The sequence below is a fragment of the Engystomops pustulosus genome, chromosome 11 (assembly GCF_040894005.1).
Source record: "Engystomops pustulosus chromosome 11, aEngPut4.maternal, whole genome shotgun sequence".
Lineage (NCBI taxonomy): Eukaryota > Metazoa > Chordata > Amphibia > Anura > Leptodactylidae > Engystomops > Engystomops pustulosus.
In genome coordinates, this window is record NC_092421.1 from 76313176 (window position 1) to 76338753 (window position 25578).

Sequence of the window (25578 nt, forward strand, 5' to 3'; positions counted from 1 at the left end):
TACTTGTCCCGCAGAAGTACGCCCTCTGCCGCTAGCGCTGTCAGAAGGGAAATACTGTTTCAGCTTGTGCACCAGGGCCTGCTGGTATTCATGCATTCTCACACTCCTTTCCTCTCCAGGGATGAGAGTGGAAAGATTTTGCTTGTACCGTGGGTCCAGGAGAGTGAATACCCAGTAATCGGTGCTGGAATAAATTCTTTGAACGCGAGGGTCACAGGATAGGCAGCCTAGCATGAAATCTGCCATATGTGCCAGAGTCCCAACGCGCAATAATTCACTCCCCTCACTGGCCTGACTGTCCATTTCCTCCTCCTCCAACTCCTCCAACTCCTCTTCTTCTGCCCATACACGGTGAACAGTGAAGGACTGAACAATGCTCCCCTCTTCTGTCTCGCCAACATTATCCTCCTCTTCCTCCTCCACCTCCTCCGATATGTGCTTAGAAACAGACCTGAGGGTGCTTTGGCTATCAACAAGGGAATCTTCTTCCCCCATTTCTTGTGATGAGCGCAAAGCTTCCGGCTTCATGCTGACCAGAGAGTTTTTCAACAGGCCAAGCAGCGGGATGGTGAGCCTGATGATGGCGGCATCGCCACTGACCATCTGTGTTGACTTCTCAAAGTTACTCAGCACCTGACAGATATCAGACATCCACGTCCACTCCTCATTGTAGACTTGAGGAAGCTGACTGACCTGACTAGCAGGTGGAAGTTGACATCTGGCAGTCTACAATCGCTCTGCGCTGCTGGTAAACTCTGGATAACATGGTTAATGTTGAATTCCACCTCGTGAGCACGTCGCACAACAGTCGGTGAGCGGGCAGTTGGAGGCGGCGCTGCGCTGCCCTGAGAGTGGCAGCATCTGTGCTGGACTTCCTGAAATGCGCACAGATGCGGCGCACCTTCGTGAGCAAATCAAACAGATTGGGGTATGTCTTGAGGAATGGCTGAACTATGAGATTTAACACATGGGCCAGGCATGGCACATGTGTCAGTCTGCCGAGTTGCAGAGCCGCCACCAGATTACAGCCGTTGTCACACACAACCATGCCTGGCTTCAGGTTCAGCGGTGCCAGCCACAGATCAGTCTGTGCCGTGATGCCCTGTAATAGCTCTTGGGCGGTGTGTCTTTTATCGCCTAGGCTCAGCAGTTTGAGCACCGCCTGCTGTCGCTTAACGACGGCACCGCTGCTGTGCCTAGAGCTACCGACTGATGGCGCCATGCCCATGGATGGTAATTCGGAGGAGGAGGTGGAGGAGGGGTGGGAGGAGGAGGAGGCATAGTAGGCCTGAGAGACCTGGACCGAGGTAGGCCCCGCAATCCTCGGCATCGGCAGTATATGACCAGCCCCAGGGTCAGACTCGGTCCCAGCCTCCACCAAGTTAACCCAATGTGCCATCAGCGATATATAGTGGCCCTGCCCGGCAGGATGATCTTGCCTGACACGTGCTGGTGCAGGGCTGGGACGGCACATCTTGAAAAGTCGTGGTGGCTGGGGACTGAATACCGAGGGGCGGCCGCCGCCATGAAGTTGTGAAAGGCCTCGGTCTCTACCAGCCTATAGGGCAGCATCTCCAGGCTGAGTAATTTGGAGATGTGTCGACGTTGAAGGGTTGGGCGTGTGGGTGGGTTGAACTGTATTTCCTCTTGCGCTCCTGTGTCTTGGGTATAGAGAGCTGGACGCTGCGCATGGAGACATTGGTGAATGCTGTGGAGGATCCTGGATGCGAAGGTGTGGTTTTCGCACGGGAGGTGTTTGGGCCGGGGTCCTGGGCAGGGGGCTGACTAGCAGAGGCAGCAGATGACACAGGGGAAGGAGCAGTGGTGTGCCCGGACGGATGTGAAGGGCCTTGGTTCCATTGAGTGGGGTATTTAGCCTTCATATGGCTGCGCATACTGGTGGTGGTTAAGCGTGTAGTGGTGGAACCCCTGCTGATCCTGGTGTGGCACAGGTTGCACACCACAGTCCGTCGGTCATCTGGTGTTTCTTTAAAGAAATTCCAGACTTCCGAAAATCTAGCCCTTGCCACGGGAGCTTCACTACTTGAAACATTTGGTGCTGATGCACCAGCTCTGGCCCTGCCTCTCCATCTGGCCCCATCACTGCCTCTTCCAACCTGTTCTCGTCGAGGACTCACCTCCGTCTCAGAAGCACTGTGTTCACCCGGCCTATCAACCCAGCTTGGGTCTGTCACCTCATCATCCTCCGATCCCTCAGTCTGCTCCCCCCTCGGGCTTCCTGCCCTGACAACAACTTCACCACTGTCTGACAACCGTGTCTCCTCATCGTCCAACACCTCTTTACACACTTCTTCCATAACGTCAACAATGTCATCATCACCCACAGACTGCGACCGGTGGAAAACCTGGGCATCAGGAAAGAGCTCAGCAGCAACCGGACAAGTAATTTGTGACTCTGGGAAGGGTCCAGAAAACAGTTCCTCAGAGTATACCGGTTCAAATGCCAAATTTTCCTGGGAAGGGGCAGACTGGGGGGAAGGAGGCTGAGGTGGAGGAGCTGGAGGAGTGCTGATTTCGACATGGGTGGACTGCGTGGAAGACTGACTGGTGGACAAATGGCTAGAAGCACTGGCCTCAACAGTGCTCTACCACGAGTACCAGTAACTTGAGACATGAACCTAGGGAGTATAGCTCTGCGGCGTTCCCCTGCTCCCTCATCTGCAGGTGGTGTCTCATCCCGCCCAGAACCACGGCCTCTGACCCCTGCAGTAGTTGGACGCCCATGCCCTCGTCCTCTACCCCTACCCCTAGCCCTTGGGTTCAACATTTTCAAAATTAAAGTGTAAACTGTAAATTTTTTTTGTGTTTTTTTGTGTGTTTTTTTTTTGTTTTTGTTTTTAACAAAACGATCAGAAGAAATCACACAGCAACCACAGAAGATGATGATGATTGCTATGGCTCGTTTCTAACCTACACTGACAGCACACAACAAGATTTTGTGCTGTGCCTGTGATGACTAAGTTTAAAAAAAAAAAAAAAGCGGCAGACTGTGCCTAATTCAATCAAACCCCTAATAAATTGTCCCACTTCGGTGTTTGAGGTGGATATGTGTGTCACTAAGAGCTAAACAGAACGTTCGAAAGTCTCCCTGCAAATTCCTCACAATATGGTACTAGCTGCACTCCTAGTGCCAGCAAGCCCAGCCACAAGCAAAGAAAAAAAAAAAAATCTAGCCCTAAGAAGGGCTGTTGGGTTCTTGTAGAATCACTCCTGCCTAACAGTAAGCTAATATAACACCCTAACGCTATCCCTGCAGCAGCAGCAGCTCTCTCCCTAGCGGCATCCAGACACAGAATGATCCGAGCAGCGGCTAGTCTATCCCAGGGTCACCTGATCTGGCCAGCCAACCACTGCTATCGACGTGTAAGGGTACCACGTCATGCTGGGTGGAGTGCAGAGTCTCCTGGCTTGTGATTGGCTCTGTTTCTGGCTGCCAAAAATCAAAACGGCGGGAGATGCAATTTTCTCGAGCTGGTGAAATATTCGTCCGAGCAACGAGCAGTTTCGAGTACGCTAATGCTCGAAAGAGTGTGTTCGCTCATCTCTAAATAACATAGTTAAAGGTGTGATTACACATCTTTCCAGAGACAATACATAACAATAACACCAGAAAGCACAACAGTGTAAGGACACGCCGCAGGGCACTTGGAGAAGTTGCAATCCTGGAATATTATTCCATATTTCACAGTCCTGCTGCTACTATTAACATACATAAATGTGTGATTACACATCTCTCCAGGGCCCATACTTAACAATTACACCAGAAAGCACAACAGTGTTAAGACATGCCCCCTGTGCACTTGGAAAAGCTGAAATCCTGAATTATGAATCCATATTTCACAGTCCTGCTGCTAACAACAAACATAAAGGTATGATCACACATCTTTCAGTGACCATGTATAACAGTGGAAACAGAAAGCAGAACAGTGTAAGGACATGCCCCCAGTGCACTTGGAGAAGCTGCAATCACAGTCCTGCTACTACTAACAACATACATAAAATTATGATTAGACATCCCTTCATGGACAATACCTAACACTGACTGTATTCTGCATGGTTACACCTGGCAACAGATTCCATTTTAGATACAGAATAGGAAGTACTGATATTATTTGCTCGCCAATGGAATGGTCTATAGTCAAAATTCTGACAAGCTATGAAAACTGGCATCTATTATAGGATGGGGATAATAGTAATAATAATAATTCTGTTAGCGCACACAGATTACACAGCGCTGCACAGAGCTTGTCACATCAGTCCCTGTCCCCATGGGGCTCACAATCAAATCAGGTATGTTTTGGAGTGTGGGAGGAAACCCATACAACCACATGAGAAGTGTAAGAATTTATGTGGTTACTATAATAAAAAGGTAGTGGAAAAGTCCAACTGGAAAAGACCAAGTACTTACCATATTCTTCGACATCAAAAGATCTTGATACTAAGTTTCCAGACTGTGGTTGAGCTTGTATTGTGTAGGAGCCGAGATCGGGGTCATCGCTTACATTGAAGGATATGGGGAGAATGCTATTTGAGGTTTGCTTGTCCTTCCACTCAAAGAGACGGCGTCCAGAGGGATTCTGGGTACAAAATGTAGAACAAATAAAAAATATATCATCAATATACCCTAAGTATAAGCAAAGTATGATGGTCAAGTTCCTCGGGGGCCGTCTCACCTACCACAAGACATTCTGGATTGGACTTTAACTTGACACTTTCTTGCCGTAAACAATAACTTGGTGGCTTCAAATGGCTTTTTGGTCAGCAAAGCTTAAGTTGACACTTAACAAAAGCCATTGAAAGTGTCATGTGAACAGGCGGCAAGAGAAAATGCTGTGTTTGTCAACATTTTGCCGAACCAGCTAGCAGCATTAGTCATGATGGATCATACCATCAGCTGTGATAATACTATAGTGCTAAATGGTTTAGTCCATTATTCAATGTGTTTGCTTACTACAGTATATGGTGTCATTACTTATGAGCATAGTATGGCAGCAATCTCATAGCTCAGAAAAAACTAAAATTGTAGTAAATTCCTCTTATATCTTACCATTATGTAGATCAGTGGATACTGAAAAAGAAAAAAAACGAAAATTAGATACCAACTGGAAAAGTTTAAGAGCAACTAGAATTATGTTGCTCATTGACAAAATATAACTAATAAAATATTTTTACATATAACTACTTCTGTTACACTGTTACACTGCCCCTATATACAAGAATATAACTACTATAATACTGCCCCCTATGTACAAGAATATAACTACTATAATACTGCCCCCTATGTACAAGAATATAACTACTATAATACTGCCTCCTATGTACAGGAATATAACTACTATAATACTGCCCCCTATGTACAAGAATATAACTACTATAATACTGCCCCCTATGTACAAGAATATAACTACTATAATACTGCCCCTAGGTACAGGAATATAACTACTATAATACTGCCCCCTATGTACAAGAATATAACTACTATTATATTGTCCCCCTATGTACAAGTATATAACTACTATAATACTGCCCCCTTTGTACAAGAATATAACTACTATAATACTGCCCCCCTATGTACAAGAATATAACTACTATAATACTGCCCCCTATGTACAAGAATATAACTACTATAATACTGCTCCCTATGTACAAGAATATAACTACTATAATACTGCCCCCAATGTACAGGAATATAACTACTATTATACTGCCCACTATGTACAAGAATATAACTACTATAATACTGCCCCTATGTACAGGAATATAACTACTAAAATACTGCTCACTATGTACAAGGATATAACTACTATAATACTGCCCACTATGTACAGGAATATAACTACTATAATACAGCCCCTTTGTACAAGAATATAACTACTAAAATACTGCTCCCCATGTACACGGATATAACTACTATAATACTGCCCACTATGTACAGGAATATAACTACTATAATACAGTCCCTATGTACAAGAATATAACTACTAAAATACTGCTCCCCATGTACACGGATATAACTACTATAATACTGCCCACTATGTACAGGAATATAACTACTATAATACAGCCCCTATATAAAGATTATAACTGCTATAATACTGCACCCTATGTATAAGAATATAACTGCTATAATACTGCCCCCTATGTACAGGAATATAACTACTGTAATACTGCCCCCTATGTACAAGAATATATCTACTATAATACTGTCCCCTATGTACAGGAATATAACTACTATAATACTGCCCCCTATGTACAAGAATATATCTACTATAATACTGTCCCCTATGTACAGGAATTTAACTACTATAACACTGCCCCCTTGCTGAGAGGTTGTGTGCAGTGTGAGCTCCTGAGGTCTCCTCATGTCTGGAGCTAGCCCAGGGCGGGGCCACCCTGGGTGGGGAAGTTCCCCATGCAAGGCCCAGGCTTCCAGGCCTTCTCTGGGAAATAATTCTCAGCCACCAAATCCCATGGATGAAAATCCTAAAGTGACCAGTGCAGTGAGTTCTGTGCAGAGTGTCAGCAGTACCGGTGTTGTCAGAGTTTGTGAAGAGAAGAACATGAATGCGGTGAAGAAAGCAGCAGCAGTAGCAGTAAGTACCTCTATGGTGAATCCATCTACCAGTGTGAGTGTGAAGCTGGAACCTGTGAGTGAGACCAGAGCGCTGGGTCAGGCAGCAGGGAAAGGTGTGCAGGAGCAGAGACAGCCTCCATTACAGGCCTCAGCTGTGCCCTCTACACCTCCATCCAGACACAGGAGGACATCTCTGGAGCGCCAGACCATCCTGGAGAACCTGCAGAAGCCTGTCCTGATCCGGACTGAGAGAACCAGGTCTGGGAGTGGAGGAAACAGGACTGTAAGATCTGTGGAGGCCGAGGTGAGACCAGCAGGGAGGCCTCAAGCTGCTACCAGCGCTGTCACTGGCCGGAAAGTGGGACCCAGTTCCCATGATGGACATTGTACCCCCCCAGTAGTGACAGCCGCAGCGCGCCAGGGCCCACCAGCGCCACAGAGGCCCGGACCCAGCAGAGTACAACATGCAGCCTCTCCCAGTCCTGCGGCTGAGCGTGCACCTGAGCTCCAGCTGGCTGATAAGATCCCAGCACTCGTAAAATCACTGGAGAAGCTAAAAGACCAGAAACTGCTGCTACAGAAAAAAATAGACTGTGCATATAAAATGAAGACCGCGAACCCCGAAAGACACGAGCTGCTTGACAAAAAACTGGCTTCATTGGCCAAAGAACTTGCTGACAACATCGCCAAGACGGAGGCCGTACTGGAGCAGATGGGACCTCTCGCTGAGACGTACAGGAACCAGGAGCGATTCCAGGCTCAAAAACATCATGGAGGATCATCATATCCTGTACCGGAGACCTGCGCTAATGGCGTCCAGCAGTCCTATGCAAAACCTGTACTGCAGCCGGCGACTTTCCCCTATCAGGAAGGAGATCTCTACAGGAAAGACATTGCCAGGAATCAGCAGCCACTTACAGAAGTACCACAAGTCCCAGCATCCTGCAAACTGCAGAACGATTGCAGCCATCCCGTTGATGTAAATGGTGAATCCGTGGCACCACAAGTTCCAGCACCCAGCATGCAGCAAGGACAGGAACATCTCCTTGATGGTAATGGTGCAGTGCAGGCACCACAAGTCCCAGCATACAGCATGCAACAAGGACAAGGACACTTGCCTGATGTTAGTGGTGCAGATGACATCTCCTTGCAGAAGGACTGTGGACACAATCCAGGAGGTAACACTGCAGCGGCACAGCAGAGCTCCCAGGTGACGCCTGAGCAGAACAATCAGGACTCTGCTGATATCTCTGTGACTGATACTGCTGATATATCTGTCTCTGATACTGCTATGTCTGTGGTTATTGCTGATTCTAATGTTGATATTTCAGCGTGTAATAATTTTCCAGTAGAAGGGGCTTCACCATCTGTCTGGGATGCTGTTGTAGAGCAGTCAGAGCAGTGTATGGAGCCTGGAGTCATAGAGGCTAATGGTGAGGAGGAGGTAGCGCAGTCCAATGCTCAGGACTTCCCCCCTTTAGTCCCTGATGTTAGTGTGGACCCTCCTAGTTCAGGTGCTCAGCAGCCTCCACAGCGTTCCCAGTCACACCGTGGTACAGGTTCTGACCAGACCTCCTCTGGCAATTCCTGGAGCCGGGGTGCACCATCCTTTACGTCCGGCTCACATTACACCGGTCAGGCGTTTAAGAGGAGGAATGTGGTGAGATTTAAGCACAGAGGGGCCAAGGAAGACCTACCTGACCGGAGATTTGTTGTGAGATCTCTGCTATGTGACCAGATGGGTTTCTCGCCAAGTGACATCCTGGCAGTGATAAACCTCCCCGATCGCCAGGGATATGATGTCAGTTTTAAGTTGATGTGCAACCTGGACCGGTTTTGGGCAAATTTCTCCAGGTATAGGGATGCTGAGGGGTGGAATAAATTCAGCTTCATCCCCATCTCTAAACTTGGCCAGGTTACTGTCACCATTATCTTCTGGAATGAAGCTGTGCCCCCGCAGGATATTGTGCTCTGGCTCAGGAGGCACTGTGACCTTATGTCAGAGCTCACTAAGACCCGGGATGAAGACGGGATCTGGACAGGAGGGTGGAAGGTCCTGGTGAGGTTACGCCAGTTTCATAACATAACCCAACATCTGCCCAATTCTTTCTTCATAGGCCGTGAGAAGGGGGTATGTTTCTATCCAGGTCAGCCCCGCAGATGTTTCAAGTGTGGTAGAGTCGGTCACGTGGCCAGTAATTGCACCATGATAAAGTGCAGCCTGTGTGGGGACATTGGTCATGTGAGTGCGGACTGCCAGAACATCCGTTGTAATCTGTGTGGAGAAATGGGGCATGCCCACAGGGATTGTCCTAATGCATGGCATAACATCTGTAAGACCTTCCCTGATGAAGATGTACTGGCAGGGGCAGATGACCTGGGGGAGGAGGAGGCTTTGTTGTCAGGGTCAGCTCAAGCTGGGCCAGAACCTCAGCGGATGGAAAGTGACACCATACTAGTACTAGAGCAGCCTCAAATAAACACAACGCCGGTACCAGACCAGCCTCAGATTAAAACCATACCAGTACAAGACCATTCCCGACCACAAAGCATTGAGGGGAACAAGCAGGTTGTCCCACAGGTTGTATCACCCTCAGTGCCCATTCCTTCTCCAGCACCAACTTCTACTAAGAGAAGGAAGAAAGATACATCCACCCGTAAGCCAGAGGGTGAGTGGACCACTGTCCAAAAATCATCCAGGATGAAGGTGGACAGAACGGCAGATGTGACAATGACTGTCAACAGGTTTAGTGTGTTGTCAGAGTCAGATGTAGAGGAAGAACTAGAGAGGGAACTTGAGAAAATGGTGGCAGAATATGAGGATGAGCCAGATCCCCCTTCCAAACGGAGACCTCAGGCAGTAGGGCCAGAATCTGAATCCGATATGGATACAGGTGGTCAGCAGGAGGGCTCGGACTCAGACTTATGATGATGGGGTTACTCTCTCTGCTTCTTCTTATGGCTCTAATGGCGGATTTTCACCTTAAAGTCATCTCAACTAATGTAAACAGCATTAGGGCAAGGAAGAAAAGACATGCGGTGTATGAACATCTCCAATATCTGGACGCTGATGTCTTTTTCTTACAGGAGACTCATCTCAATAGTCTTAGTCTCTTACGAGAAGCAGAGAGGGAATGGCGTTCAGGTCCATCCTTCTGGTCACTGTCTGTGGAGCCTTGTGCCGGGGTCTCTATACTATTTAATACACACGATGTCACCATACATAGACTTACCGAGGTGTCGATGGGAAGATGTTTGATGCTGGAGGTTACCATCTGAGGTAGGAGGCTCCGACTTACTAATATCTATGGTCCGCAGACAGTGACTGAAAGGGTAAATCTGTTTAATGAGGTAAAACCCTATCTCTTTACATCTGTGCCCGTAATCATGACGGGTGACTTTAATGCCACCAGAGCATCTACTGATCGTTCCAGTGGTAGACCTCTCACCAGGGACTCCAAGGTCTTGAATGCTATAATCTCGCAGTCAGGTTTATCGGATGTGTTTGTGCAGGGTGGTAGGAAACCCAAATTTACCTACTCCTGTGCTGGAAGAACTAGCCGGATAGACTTGGCGCTGGTGAGTCCTATGGAGGTCATAGGAGAGAGGAGCGAAAAGTGTGTTCCCTATTCAGATCACCTTGCCTTATTTTTTTGCTTAGGTGCTAGTGAGCAGCCTGATATGGGAAGAGGGTTATGGAGACTTAACTCTAGTCTCTTGGAAGAAGGTTTTGTCCAGGCACATGTCCATTCTCTTATACAGGGTGAAATGGAGAGAGTGGATTTCTATAACCACATATCTGACTGGTGGGAGGACGTCAAGGAGGAGATCCGGTTCCTCTTAAAGAGACTGTCAGTGAAGAAGGGGAAGAGTAAGTACAGCCAGTATCTCAAGCTGCGGAAAGAATTGGAGTCACTCTATTCGGCGGGTGGGGATGAAAAACAAAAAATTGACCGACTGAAATCTGAAATAAAGCAGTATCAGTACAGCCGCTACACGTCCCTGGTTGTGGAGCGAGACTATGGAAACTTAGTCACGCCTGATCCATATGAGAGTTGCCGGGAACGTGTGGCTAAGAAAACGATCACAGGTCTCACTGACTCCCAGGGAGTTTTACAGGAATCTCGGGAGGGTATCCTGGGGGTGGTGAGATCCTACTATACTGAGTTATTTCAGAAGAAGGTTTTGGATAGAGGAAAAATGGCTCAATTCTTGGAGGCAACTCCGGGCCCTGACACTAAAGATTTGGATTTTTCTCCTTTGACAGCAGGAATAACAGAGGAGGAGGTTAAAGAGGCCATTGATAAGTTACATCTGAAGAAGGCACCAGGTCCTGATGGGATAACAGCTGAATTTTATAAGAAATTTAGAGACCTCTTAGCCCCGATCCTTGTGGATGTATTTACAAATTGTCTAGAAAATCACCTGATGCCTCCATCCATGAGAGTGTCCTCCCTTATTCTGCTGTCCAAAGGTAAGGAGCCTAGCGACATCAAGAACTGGAGGCCGATCGCCCTCTTGAATGTCGACAGGAAAATTCTGGCAAAAATTCTGTTTTCTAGGTTAGTCTGTTTGTCCCCGGCACTGTTGGCAGGCTCTCAGTACGGCACAGTAAGAGGGCGGAACATCTCTGGAGCAGTCATCTCGATAAGGGAGATGTTTGAGAGATGTAAAGCTCTGAGGTGTGGGAGATATGTTGTAGGTCTGGACCAGGCTAAAGCCTTTGACAGGGTTGATCATGAGTATCTATGGGCCACTTTGTCAAAGTACGGTATTCCGGGACAATTTATAGATTGGCTGAGAACTTTGTATAGAGAGGCTGAGAGCTTTCCTCTGATCAATGGTTGGCAGGGGGACACTTTTGAAGTAGAGGCGGGGGTGAGACAGGGCTGCCCCCTGAGTCCACTGCTGTATGTGTTTGCCATAGACTTGTTTCTGCGATCACTGCAGCGGTGTGATTTTCAGGGGGTGCCGGTCCCCCATTGCTTGCCTTTAAAGGTAGTCGCCTACGCGGATGATGTGACTGTGGTGATATCTGAGCCTCAAGAGGTGGAGATGTTATCTGCAGCCATCAGAAGTTACTCAGAGGCCTCCGGATCTCTGATCAACCTCGAGAAGAGTCAGGCTTTCTGGACATTGGATACTGCTCCTGACTTTGATCTGCCACAGTTCGCCAAGGCCTCCACCCATATTAAGATCCTTGGGGTTAAATTCGGGAGGGAAGATAATGCCAAACTAAATTGGGAGGATAAGTTGGAAACCGGAAATGCAAAGGTTCAGCGATGGAAGAACTGGAGGCTGACCTATAGAGAAAGGGTTACTCTGATGAAGACTTACCTGGTCCCTGTCTTCCTCTACGTCTCTGTCGTCTTTCCTTTGCCAGAATCTTTCTCCGCTAGACTCTTTAGCCTGTTCTTCCAGCTTTTATGGGGGAACAGGTTGAACCCAGTAAAAAGAGGGATCACCTACCTGCAGAGGAGAGAGGGTGGACTGGATATGTTAAATCCAAGGGTTTTCTTTGACTCCATGTTTCTGAAAGTCAATTTCGGTTGCCTGGACTCAAATGATGGTCTCCTGTGGGTAAGTAGTGTCAGGGACTGGATATTGCCTTTTGCAGAGTCTTGGGTGCGAGGCGGCAGTCTCAAGAGGGGCCGATGGACTCCTGGCTTCCTCCCCCAGTATCTGGTATATGGTCTGAAGTGTGTCAGGATGTGGAAGCTGGAGAAGTCCTACATTGTCAGTAACACCAGGAGAGATCTCTATACTAGGGTATGTCGGGCTTTCTACCACTCACCACTTGCTCTCAGAGACTGTGTGACCACCACCTTACAGAAGAGTCTCAGGTTCCTCAATGTGAAACGACTTCCCCCCAAGTTGTTTGATATCTCTTGGTTGTCACTACATGGGAAGTTATTTGTTAGAGGGAACCTAAAGTTTGTGAGTGTGGCAGATAGGAAGTGTCCTCTGGGGTGTCAGCAGGAGGAGACCATGCAGCATTTCATCTCTGAGTGCTGGGGAGGGAGGAAGATCTGGAAGGAAGTATCTGACCTGCTGAACATCCCGAGGCTGCAATTCCTCCAGTACCCGGACATCATCTATGGCGTCCCATCTCTAGATGGTAATATAGATCCGGGAACTATGTATCTTATAATAACAGTGATAAAGTATTACCACTGGCATGCTAGAACCCGGGTGTCCCTACACAGCGAAGACTATAACTACACGGCTGTGGTATCCCAAATATTGTCTGAGCTAAGGTGGATAAAATCACTGGAAGTCAGAAAAGACCAGAGAAATAGAAAATTATGGAGGAATATATCTGGTGTTTAATTTCTATATATATTGATTTTGCATTTTTCTTTTTCCTTTCCAGCAGCAGCAGCTATGGACTCTAAGTTACATTTACTCTGAGTTTATATTTGTTTGATTCCTAATTGTGTATACAGAAGAATGTATTTATGATTTTGTATTTTGCCTAATTGTATTTTTGTTGGTTTTTTTACAATAAAAATTGCCCCCTATGTACAAGAATATAACTACTATAATACTGTCCCCTATGTATAGGAATATAACTACTATAATACTGTCCCCTATGTATAGGAATATAACTACTAAAATACTGCTCCCTATGTACAAGAATAAAACTACTATAATACTGCCCCCTATGTATAAGAATATAACTACTATAATACTGCCCACTATGTACAGGAATATAACTACTATAATACTGCCCCCTATGTACAAGAATAAAACTACTATAATACTGCCCCCTATGTATAAAAATATAACTACTATAATACTGCCCCCTATGTACAAGAATATAACTACTATAATACTGCCCCCTATGTAAGGAATATAACTGCTATAATACTTCCCCTATGTACAGGAATATAACTACTAAAATACTGCTCATATGTACAAGGATATAACTACTATAATTCTGCCCCTATGTACAAAAATAAAACTACTATAATACAGCCCCCTATGTATAAGAATATAACTGCTATAATACTGCCCCCTATGTACGAGACTATAACTACTAAAATACTGCTCCCTATATACAAGGATATAACTACTATAATACTGCCCCCTACTGTACAGGAATATAACTACTATAATACTGCCCCCTATGTACAGGAATATAACTACTGTAATACTGCCCCCTATGTACAGGAATATATCTACTATAATACTGCCCCCTATGTACAGGAATATATCTACTATAATACTGCCCCCTATGTACAGGAATATAACTACTATAATACTGCCCCCTATGTACAGGAATATAACTACTGTAATACTGCCCCCTATGTACAGGAATATATCTACTATAATACTGCCCCCTATGTACAGGAATATATCTACTATAATACTGCCCCCTATGTACAGGAATATAACTACTATAATACTGCCCCCTATGTACAAGAATATAACTACTATAATACTGCCCCCTATGTACAGGAATATAACGACTATAATACTGCCCCCTATGTACAAGAATATAACTACTATAATACTGCCCCCTATGTACAGGAATATAACTATTATAATACTGCCCCTATGTACAAGAATATAACTACTATAATATTGCCCCTATGTAAGGAATATAACTGCTATAATACTGCCCCCTATGTATAAGAATATAACTGCTATAATACTGCCCCCTATGTACAGGAATATAACTACTATAATACTGCCCACTATGTACAGGAATACAACTACTGTTATACTGCCCCCTATGTACAGGAATATACTATAATACTGCCCCCTATGTACAAGAATATAACTACTATAATACTGCCCCCTATGTACAAGAATATAACTACTATAATACTGACCCCTGTGAACAGGAATATAACTACTATAATACTGCGTCCTATGTACAAGATTAAAACTTCTATAATACTGCGTCCTTTGTACAAGAATATAACTACTATAATACTGCCCACTATGTACAGGAATATAACTACTATAATACTGCCCCCTATGTACAAGAAAATAGCTACTATAATGCATCCCCTATGTACAAGAATATAACTACTGTTATACTTCCCCCTATGTACAGGAATATAACTACTATAATACTGCCCCTATGTACAAGAATATAACTACTAAAATACTGCTCACTATGTACAAGGATATAACTACTATAATACTGCCCACTATGTACAGGAATATAACTACTATAATACAGCCCCTATGTACAAGAATATAACTACTAAAATACCGCCCCTATGTACAAGGATATAACAACTATAATACAGCCCACTATGTACAGGAATATAACTACTATAATACTGCCTCCTATGCACAAGAATATAACTACTATAATACTGCCCCTATGTACAAGAATATAACTACTATAATATTGCCCCTATGTAAGGAATATAACTGCTATAATACTGCCCCCTATGTATAAGAATATAACTACTATAGTACTTCCCCCTATGTACAGGAATATAACTACTATAGTACTTCCCCCTATGTACAGGAATATAACTACTATAATACTGCCCCCTATGTACAAGAATATAACTACTATAATACTGACCCCTGTGTACAGGAATATAACTACTATAATACTGCGTCCTATGTACAAGATTAAAACTTCTATAATACTGCGTCCTATGTACAAGAATATAACTCCTGTTATACTTCCCCCTATGTACAGGAATAAAACTACTATAATACTGTCCCCTATGTACAAGAATATAACTACTATAATACTGTCCCCTATGTACAAGAATATAACTACTATAATACTGCCCCCTATGTACAAGAATGTAACTACTATAATACTGCCCCCATGTACAGGAATATAACTACTATAATACTGCCCCCTATGTACAAGACTTTAACTACTATAATACTGACCCCTATGTACAAGAATATAACTACTATAGTACTTCCCCCTATGTACAGGAATATAACTACTATAGTACTTCCCCCTATGTACAGGAATATAACTACTATAATACTGCCCCCTATGTACAAGAATATAACTACTATAATACTGACCCCTGTGTACAGGAATATAACTACTATAATACTGCGTCCTATGTACAAGATTAAAACTTCTATAATACTGCGTCGTATGTACTAGAATATAGCTACTATAATACTGCCCCCTATGTAAAAGAATATAACTCCTGTTATACTTCCCCCTATGTACAGGAATATAACTACTATAATACTGCCCCCTATGTACAAGAAAATAGCTACTATAATGCATCCCCTATGTACAAGAATATAACTACTGTTATACTTCCCCCTATGTACAGGAATATAACTACTATAATACTGCCCCTATGTACAAGAATATAACTACTAAAATACTGCTCACTATGTACAAGGATATAACTACTATAATACTGCCCACTATGTACAGGAATATAACTACTATAATACAGCCCCCTTGCTGAGAGGTTGTGTGCAGTGTGAGCTCCTGAGGTCTCCTCATGTCTGGAGCTAGCCCAGGGCGGGGCCACCCTGGGTGGGGAAGTTCCCCATGCAAGGCCCAGGCTTCCAGGCCTTCTCTGGGAAATAATTCTCAGCCACCAAATCCCGTGGATGAAAATCCTAAAGTGACCAGTGCAGTGAGTTCTGTGCAGAGTGTCAGCAGTTCTGGTGTAGTCAGAGTTTGTGAAGAGAAGAACATGAATGCGGTGAAGAAAGCAGCAGCAGTAGCAGTAAGTACCTCTATGGTGAATCCATCTGCCAGTGTGAATGTGAAGCAGGAACCTGTGAGTGAGAGCAGAGTGTTGGGAAATCCGCTGGGGAAAGGTGTGCAGGAGCAGAGGCAGCCTCCATTACAGGCCTCAGCTGTGCCCTCAACACCTCCATCATCCAGGCACAGGAGGACATCTCTGGAGCGCCAGACCATCCTGGAGAACCTGCAGAAGCCTGTCCTGATCCGGACTGAGAGAACCAGGTCTGGGAGTGGAGGAAACAGGACTGTAAGATCTGTGGAGGCCGAGGTGAGACCAGCAGGGAGGCCTCAAGCTGCTACCAGCGCTGTCACTGGCCGGAAAGTGGGACCCAGTCCCCATGATGGACATTGTATCCCCCCAGTAGTGACAATCGCAGCGCGCCAGAGGCCCGGACCCAGCAGAGTACAACATGCAGCCTCTCCCAGTCCTGCGGCTGAGCATGCACCTGCAGTCTCTCCCAGTCCTGTGGCTGAGCGTGCACCTGAGCTCCAGCTGGCTGATAAGATCCCAGCACTCGTAAAAACACTGGAAAAGCTAAAAGACCAGAAACTGCTGCTACAGAAAAAAATAGACTGCGCATATAAAATGAAAACCGCGAACCCCGAAAGACACGAGCTGTTAGACAAAAAACTGGCTTCATTGGCCAAAGAACTTGCTGACAACATCGCCAAGACGGAGGCCGTACTGGAGCAAATGGGACCTCTCGCTGAGACGTACAGGAACCAGGAGCGATTCCAGGCTCAAAGACATGATAGAGGATCATCATATCCTGTACCGGAGACCTGCGCTAATGGCGTCCAGCATGCAAAACCGGTACTGCAGCCGGCGACTTTCCCCTATCAGGAAGGAGATCTCTACAGGAAAGACATTGCCAGGAATCAGCAGCCACTTACAGAAGTACCACAAGTCCCAGCATCCTGCAAACTGCAGAACGATTGCAGCCATCCCGTTGATGTAGATGGTGAATCCGTGGCACCACAAGTTCCAGCACCCAGCATGCAGCAAGGACAGGAACATCTCCTTGATGGTAATGGTGCAGTGCAGGCACCACAAGTCCCAGCATACAGCATGCAACAAGGACACTTGCCTGATGTTAGTGGTGCAGATGACATCTCCTTGCAGAAGGACTGTGGACACAATCCAGGAGGTAACACTGCAGCAGCACAGCAGAGCTCCCAGGTGACCCCTGAGCAGAACAATCAGGACTCTGCTGTGCCAGTTACTGACTCTGCTGATATATCTGTCTCTGATACTGCTATGTCTGTGGTTATTGCTGATTCTAATGTTGATATTTCAGTGTGTAATAATTTTCCAGTAGAAGGGGCTTCACCATCTGTCTGGGATGCTGTTGTAGAGCAGTCAGAGCAGTGTATGGAGCCTGGAGTCATAGAGGCTAATGGTGAGGAGGAGGTAGCGCAGTCCAATGCTCAGGACTTCCCCCCTTTAGTCCCTGATGTTAGTATGGACCCTCCTAGTTCAGGTGCTCAGCAGCCTCCACAGCGCCCCCAGTCACACCGTGGTACAGGTTCTGACCAGACCTCCTCTGGCAATGCCTGGAGCCGGGGTGCACCATCCTTTACGTCCGGCTCACATTACACCGGTCAGGCATTTAAGAGGAGGAATGTGGTAAGATTTAAGCACAGAGGAGCCAAGGAAGACCTACCTGACCGGAGATTTGTTGTGAGATCTCTGCTATGTGACCAGATGGGTTTCTCGCCAAGTGACATCCTGGCAGTGATAAACCTCCCCGATCGCCAGGGATATGATGTCAGTTTTAAGTTGATGTGCAACCTGGACCGGTTTTGGGCAAATTTCTCCAGGTATAGGGATGCTGAGGGGTGGAATAAATTCAGCTTCATCCCCATCTCTAAACTTGGCCAGGTTACTGTCACCATTATCTTCTGGAATGAAGCTGTGCCCCCGCAGGATATTGTGCTCTGGCTCAGGAGGCACTGTGACCTTATGTCAGAGCTCACTAAGACCCGGGATGAAGACGGGATCTGGACAGGAGGGTGGAAGGTCCTGGTGAGGTTACGCCAGTTTCATAACATAACCCAACATCTGCCCAATTCTTTCTTCATAGGCCGTGAGAAGGGGGTATGTTTCTATCCAGGTCAGCCCCGCAGATGTTTCAAGTGTGGTAGAGTCGGTCACGTGGCCAGTAATTGCACCATGATAAAGTGCAGCCTGTGTGGGGACATCGGTCATGTGAGTGCGGACTGCTAGAACATCCGTTGTAATCTGTGTGGAGAGATGGGGCATGCCCACAGGGATTGTCCTAATGCATGGCATAACATCTGTAAGACCTTCCCTGATGAAGATATACTGGCAGGGGCAGATGACCTGGGGGAGGAGGAGGCTTTGTTGTCAGGGTCAGCTCAAGCTGGGCCAGAACCTCAGCGGATGGAAAGTGACACCATACTAGTACTAGAGCAGCCTCAAATAAACACAACGCCGGTACCAGACCAGCCTCAGATTAAAACCATACCAGTACCAGACCAGTCCCGAACACAAAGCATTGAGGGGAACAAGCAGATTGTCCATCAGGTTGTACCACCCTCAGTGCCCATTCCTTCTCCAGCACCAACTTCTACAAAGAGAAGGAAAAAGGATACATCCACCCGTAAGCCAGAGGGTGAGTGGACCACTGTCCAAAAATCATCCAGGATGAAGGTGGACAGAACGGCAGATGTGACAATGACTGTCAACAGGTTTAGTGTGTTGTCAGAGTCAGATGTAGAGGAAGAACTAGAGAGGGAACTTGAGAAAATGGTGGCAGAATATGAGGATGAGCCAGATCCCCCTTCCAAACGGAGACCTCAGGCAGTAGGGCCAGAATCTGAATCCGATATGGAGACAGGTGGTCAGCAGGAGGGCTCGGACTCAGACTTATGATGATGGGGTTACTCTCTCTGCTCCTTCTTATGGCTCTAATGGCGGATTTTCACCTTAAAGTCATCTCGACTAATGTAAACAGCATTAGGGCAAGGAAGAAAAGACACGCGGTGTATGAACATCTCCAATATCTGGACGCTGATGTCTTTTTCCTACTGGAGACTCATCTCAATAGTCTTAGTCTCTTACGAGAAGCAGAGAGGGAATGGCGTTCAGGTCCATCCTTCTGGTCACTGTCTGTGGAGCCTTGTGCCGGGGTCTCTATACTATTTAATACACACGATGTCACCATACATAGACTTACTGAGGTATTGATGGGAAGATGTCTGGTGCTGGAGGTTACCATCCGAGGTAGGAGGCTCCGACTTACTAATATCTATGGTCCGCAGACAGTGACTGAAAGGGTAAATCTGTTTAATGAGGTAAAACCCTATCTCTTTACATCTGTGCCCGTAATCATGACGGGTGACTTTAATGCCACCAGAGCATCTAGTGATCGATCCAGTGGTAGACCTCTCACCAGGGACTCCAAGGTCTTGAATGCTATAATCTCGCAGTCAGGTTTATCGGATGTGTTTGTGCAGGGTGGTAGGAAACCCAAATTTACCTACTCCTGTGCTGGAAGAACTATCCGGATAGACTTGGCGCTGGTGAGTCCTATGGAGGTCATAGGAGAGAGGAGCGAAAAGTGTGTTCCCTATTCAGATCACCTTGCCTTATTTTTTTGCTTAGGTGCTAGTGAGCGGCCTGATATGGGAAGAGGTTTATGGAGACTTAACTCTAGTCTCTTGGAAGAAGGTTTTGTCCAGGAACATGTCCATTCTCTTCTACAGGGTGAAATGGAGAGAGTGGATTTCTATAACCACATATCTGACTGGTGGGAGGACGTCAAGGAGGAGATCCGGTCCCTTTTAAAGAGACTGTCATTGAAGAAGGGGAAGAGTAAGTACAGCCAGTATCTCAAGCTGCGGAAAGAATTGGAGTCACTCTATTCGGCGGGTGGGGATGAAAAACAAAAAATCGACCGACTGAAATCTGAAATAAAGCAGTATCAGTACAGCCGCTACATGTCCTGTCCCTGGTTGTGGAGCGAGACTATGGAAACTTAGTCACGCCAGATCCATATGAGAGTTGCCGGGAACGTGTGGCCAAGAAATCAATCACAGGTCTCACTGACTCCCAGGGAGTTTTACAGGAATCTCGGGAGGGTATCCTGGGGGTGGTGAGATCCTACTATACTGAGTTATTTCAGAAGAAGGTTTTGGATAGAGGAAAAATGGCTCAATTCTTGGAGGTAACTCCGGGCCCTGACACTAAAGATTTGGATTTTTCTCCTTTGACAGCAGGAATAACAGAGGAGGAGGTTAAAGAGGCCATTGATAAGTTACATCTGAAGAAGGCACCAGGTCCTGATGGTATTACAGCAGAATTCTATAAGAAATTCAGAGACCTCTTAGCCCCGATCCTTGTGGATGTGTTTACTAATTGTCTAGAAAATCACCTGATGCCTCCATCCATGAGAGTGTCCTCCCTTATTCTGCTGTCCAAAGGTAAGGAGCCTAGTGACATCAAGAACTGGAGGCCGATCGCCCTCTTGAATGTTGACAGGAAGATTCTGGCAAAAATTCTATTCTCTAGGTTAGTCTGTTTGTCCCCGGCACTGTTGGCAGGCTCGCAGTACGGCACAGTAAGAGGGCGGAACATCTCTGGAGCAGTCATCTCGATTAGGGAGATGTTTGAGAGATGTAAAGCTCTGAGGTGTGGGAGATATGTTGTAGGTCTGGACCAGGCTAAAGCCTTTGACAGGGTTGATCATGATTATCTATGGGCCACTTTGTCAAAGTACGGTATTCCGGGACAATTTATAGATTGGCTAAGAACTTTGTATAGAGAGGCTGAGAGCTTTCCTCTGATCAATGGTTGGCAGGGGGACACTTTCGGAGTAGAGGCAGGGGTGCGACAAGGTTGTCCCCTGAGTCCACTGCTGTATGTGTTTGCCATAGACTTGTTTCTGCGATCACTGCAGCGGTGTGATTTTCAGGGGGTGCCGGTCCCCCATTGCTTGCCTTTGAAGGTAGTCGCCTACGCGGATGATGTGACTGTGGTGATATCTGAACCTCGTGAGGTGGAGATGTTATCTGCAGCCATCAGAAGCTACTCAGAGGCCTCCGGGTCTCTGGTCAACCTTGAGAAGAGTCAGGCTTTCTGGACATTGGATACTGCTCCTGGCTTTGATCTACCACAGTTCGCCAAGGCCTCCACCCATATTAAGATCCTTGGGGTTAAATTCGTGAGGGAAGATAATGCCAAACTAAATTGGGAGGATAAGTTGGAAACCGGAAATGCAAAGGTTCAGCGATGGAAGAACTGGAGGCTGACCTATAGAGAAAGGGTTACTCTGATGAAGACTTACCTGGTCCCTGTCTTCCTCTACGTCTCTGTCGTCTTTCCTTTGCCAGAATCTTTCTCCGCTAGGCTCTTTAGCCTGTTCTTCCAGCTTTTATGGGGGAACAGGTTGAACCCAGTAAAAAGAGGGATCACCTACCTGCAGAGGAGAGAGGGTGGACTGGATATGTTAAATCCAAGGGTTTTCTTTGACTCCATGTTTCTGAAAATCAATTTCGGTTGCCTGGACTCAAATAATGGTCTCCTGTGGGTAAGTAGTGTCAGGGACTGGATATTGCCTTTTGCAGAGTCTTGGGTGCGAGGCGGCAGTCTCAAGAGGGGCCGATGGACTCCTGGCTTTCTCCCCCAGTATCTGGTATATGGTCTGAAGTGTGTCAGGATGTGGAAGCTGGAGAAGTCCTACATTGTCAGTAACACCAGGAGGGATCTCTATACTAGGATATGTCGGGCTTTCTACCACTCCCCACTTGCTCTCAGAGACTGTGTGACCACCACCTTACAGAAGAGTCTCAGGTTCCTCAATGCGAAGCGACTTCCCCCCAAGTTGTTTGATATCTCTTGGTTGTCACTACATGGGAGGTTATTTGTTAGAGGGAACCTAAAGTTTGTGAGTGTGGCAGATAGGAAGTGTCCCCTGGGGTGTCAGCCAGAGGAGACGATGGAGCATTTCATCTCTGAGTGCTGGGGAGGGAGGAAAATCTGGAAGGAAGTGTCTGACCTGCTGAACATCCCGAGGCTGCAATTCCTCCAGTACCCGGACATCATCTATGGCGTCCCATCTCCAGATGGTATTATAGATCCGGGAACCATGTACCTCATAATAACAGTAATAAAGTATTACCACTGGCATGCCAGAACCCGGGTGTCCCTGCATAGTGAGGACTATAACTACACGGCTGTGGTATCCCAAATATTGTCTGAGCTAAGGTGGATAAAGTCACTGGAAGTCAGAAAAGACCAGAGAAATAGGAAATTATGGAGGAATGTATCTGGTGTTTAATTTGTATATAGTGATTTTACATTTTTCTTTTTCCTTTCCAGCAGCAGCAGCTATGGACTCTAAGTTACATTTACTCTGAGTTTATATTTGTTTGAATACTAATTGTACAGAAGAATGTATTTATGATTTTGTATTTTGCTTAATTGTATTTTTGTTGGTTTTTTTACAATAAAAATTGCCCCCTATGTACAAGAATATAAATACTATAATACTGCCCCTATGTACAAGAATATAACTACTAAAATACTGCTCACTATGTACAAGGATATAACTACTATAATACTGCCCACTATGTACAGGAATATAACTACTATAATACCTTCCCTATGAACAAGAATATATCTACTAAAATACTGCTCCCTATGTACAAGGATATAACAACTAAAATATAGCCCACTATGTACAGGAATATAACTACTATAATACTGCCCCTATGTAAAGATTATAACTGCTATAATACTGCCGCCTATGTACAGGAATATAACTACTGTAATACTGTCCCCTATGTGCAAGAATATAACTACTATAATACTGACCCCTGTGTACAGGAATATAACTACTATAATACTGCGTCCTATGTAATAGAATATAGCTACTATAATACTGCCCCCTATGTACAAGAATATAGCTACTATAATGCTTCCCCTATGTACAAGAATATAACTCCTGTTATACTTCCCCCTATGTACAGGAATATAACTACTGTTATACTGCCCCCTATGTACAAGAATATAAATACTATAGTACTGCCCCTATGTACAAGAATATAACTACTAAAATACTGCTCACTATGTACAAGGATATAACTACTATAATACTGCCCACTATGTACAGGAATATAACTACTATAATACTGCCCCCTATGTACAGGAATATAACTACTATAATACTGCCCCCTATGTACAAGAATAAAACTACTATAATACTGCCCCCTATGTATAAGAATATAACTACTATAATACTGCCCCCTATGTAAGGAATATAACTGCTATAATACTTCCCCTATGTACAGGAATATAACTACTAAAATACTGCTCACTATGTACAAGGATATAACTACTATAATACTGCCCACTATGTACAGGAATATAACTACTATAATACTGCCCCCTATGTACAAGAATAAAACTACTATAATACTGCCCCCTATGTATAAGAATATAACTACTATAATACTGCCCCCTATGTAAGGAATATAACTGCTACAATACTTCCCCTATGTACAAGGATATAACTACTATAAAACTGCCCACTATGTACAGGAATATAACTACTAGAATACTGCCTCCTATGTACAAGAATACAACTACTATATTCCTGCCCACTATGTACAGGAATATAACTACTAAAATACTGCTCCCTATGTACAAGGATATAACTACTATAAAACTGCCCACTATGTACAGGAATATAACTACTAGAATACTGCCTCCTATGTACAAGAATACAACTACTATATTCCTGCCCACTATGTACAGGAATATAACTACCGTACTATAATACTGCCCCCTATGTACAAGAATAAAACTACTATAATACTGCCCCCTATGTATAAGAATATAACTACTAAAATACTGCTCCCTATATACAAGGATATAACTACTATAATACTGCCCCCTATGTACAAGACTATAACTACTAAAATACTGCTCCCTATATACAAGGATATAACTACTATAATACTGCCCCCTATGTACAGGAATATAACTACTATAATACTGCCCCTATGTACTGGAATATAACTACTATAATACTGCCCCCTATGTACAAGAATATAACTACTATAATACTGCCCCCTATGTACAAGAATATAACTACTATAATACTGCCCCCTATGTACAAGAATATAACTACTATAATACTGCCCCCTATGTACAGGAATATTACTACTATAATACTGCCCCCTATGTACAAGAATATAACTACTATAATACTGCCCCCTATGTACAGGAATATAACTACTATAATACTGCCCCTATGCACAAGTATATAACTACTATAATATTGCCCCTATGTAAGGAATATAACTGCTATAATACTGCCCCCTATGTATAAGAATATAACTGCTATAATACTGCCCCCTATGTACAGGAATATAACTACTATAATACTGCCCCCTATGTACAAGAATATAACTACTATAATACTGCCCCTATGTACAAGAATATAACTACTATAATACTGCCCCCTATGTACAAGAATAACAAAAATTTACTTACCCGAAATTTTCTTTTCCTGGAGTCCAGGGGCAGCACACACAAATGGGTTTTAGTCCTCTAGAACCAATCCGATAGAGACAGGTTACCAAGCAGTACACATGTATTCAATTAACTAGTTAAGGAGCCCTATAAGAGGGTGGAGGAACTAGGAGACAGTGTATTATTATAAAGCAATATAAATAAGGGAGGGAAGCATGTGCTGCCCCTGGACTCCAGGAAAAGAAAATTTCGGGGTAAGTAAATTTTTGTTTTCCTGATCGTCTCAGGGGCAGCACACACAAATGGGATTTGTAAAGCAGTACCGAAAAATTCTATGGGTGGGCCACATGTTTGTAACTTAAGCACTGCTCTGCCACAGAGTGCCTTCTGCTTAAGAGATAGTCTAGCCTAATAATATTTGACAAAGGTTAAAGATGACGACCATGTTGTGGCCTTGTCCACTTTGTCCATGACATAACTCTGTTCAAGAGGTAGCTGTAGGCTGTATAGAAGGAATCCTTATCTCTGAGATAGCATGTATACTGTAGTGTCCTTCTATGGTGGCCTTAGACCACCTGGTTATAGTGACAACTTGCCCTTTGCCCAGTTATTGGGAGCACTGGAATAGGAGGCACAAAAAAATAACGGAAGATCATTTTTTAAGGGAAGACATCAAGAACTGCTATTCTTAAATCTTGATTGTGGAGACTTCATTAATCCTAACAAGAGGTTTGTAGATAAAAGGAAGCATAATTTTATTTTTTTTTGGAAAAA

The 25578-nt window shown here is 45.0% G+C and overlaps 1 protein-coding gene across 2 annotated transcripts in view; it reads right to left on the minus strand.

Moving 5' to 3' along the window:
• Positions 1 to 25578, minus strand: part of LOC140105859 (ovostatin-like) — a 133860-nt gene that overhangs the window by 69512 nt on the left and 38770 nt on the right. For both annotated transcript variants that reach the window (XM_072129973.1, XM_072129972.1), the window contains exons 5-6: positions 5069 to 5089; positions 4430 to 4598 (exon numbers count right to left, since the gene is read on the minus strand). In XM_072129973.1, coding sequence (XP_071986074.1) covers positions 4430 to 4598; positions 5069 to 5089 — 190 coding nt within the window. The remainder of the gene's footprint in view (positions 1 to 4429; positions 4599 to 5068; positions 5090 to 25578) is intronic.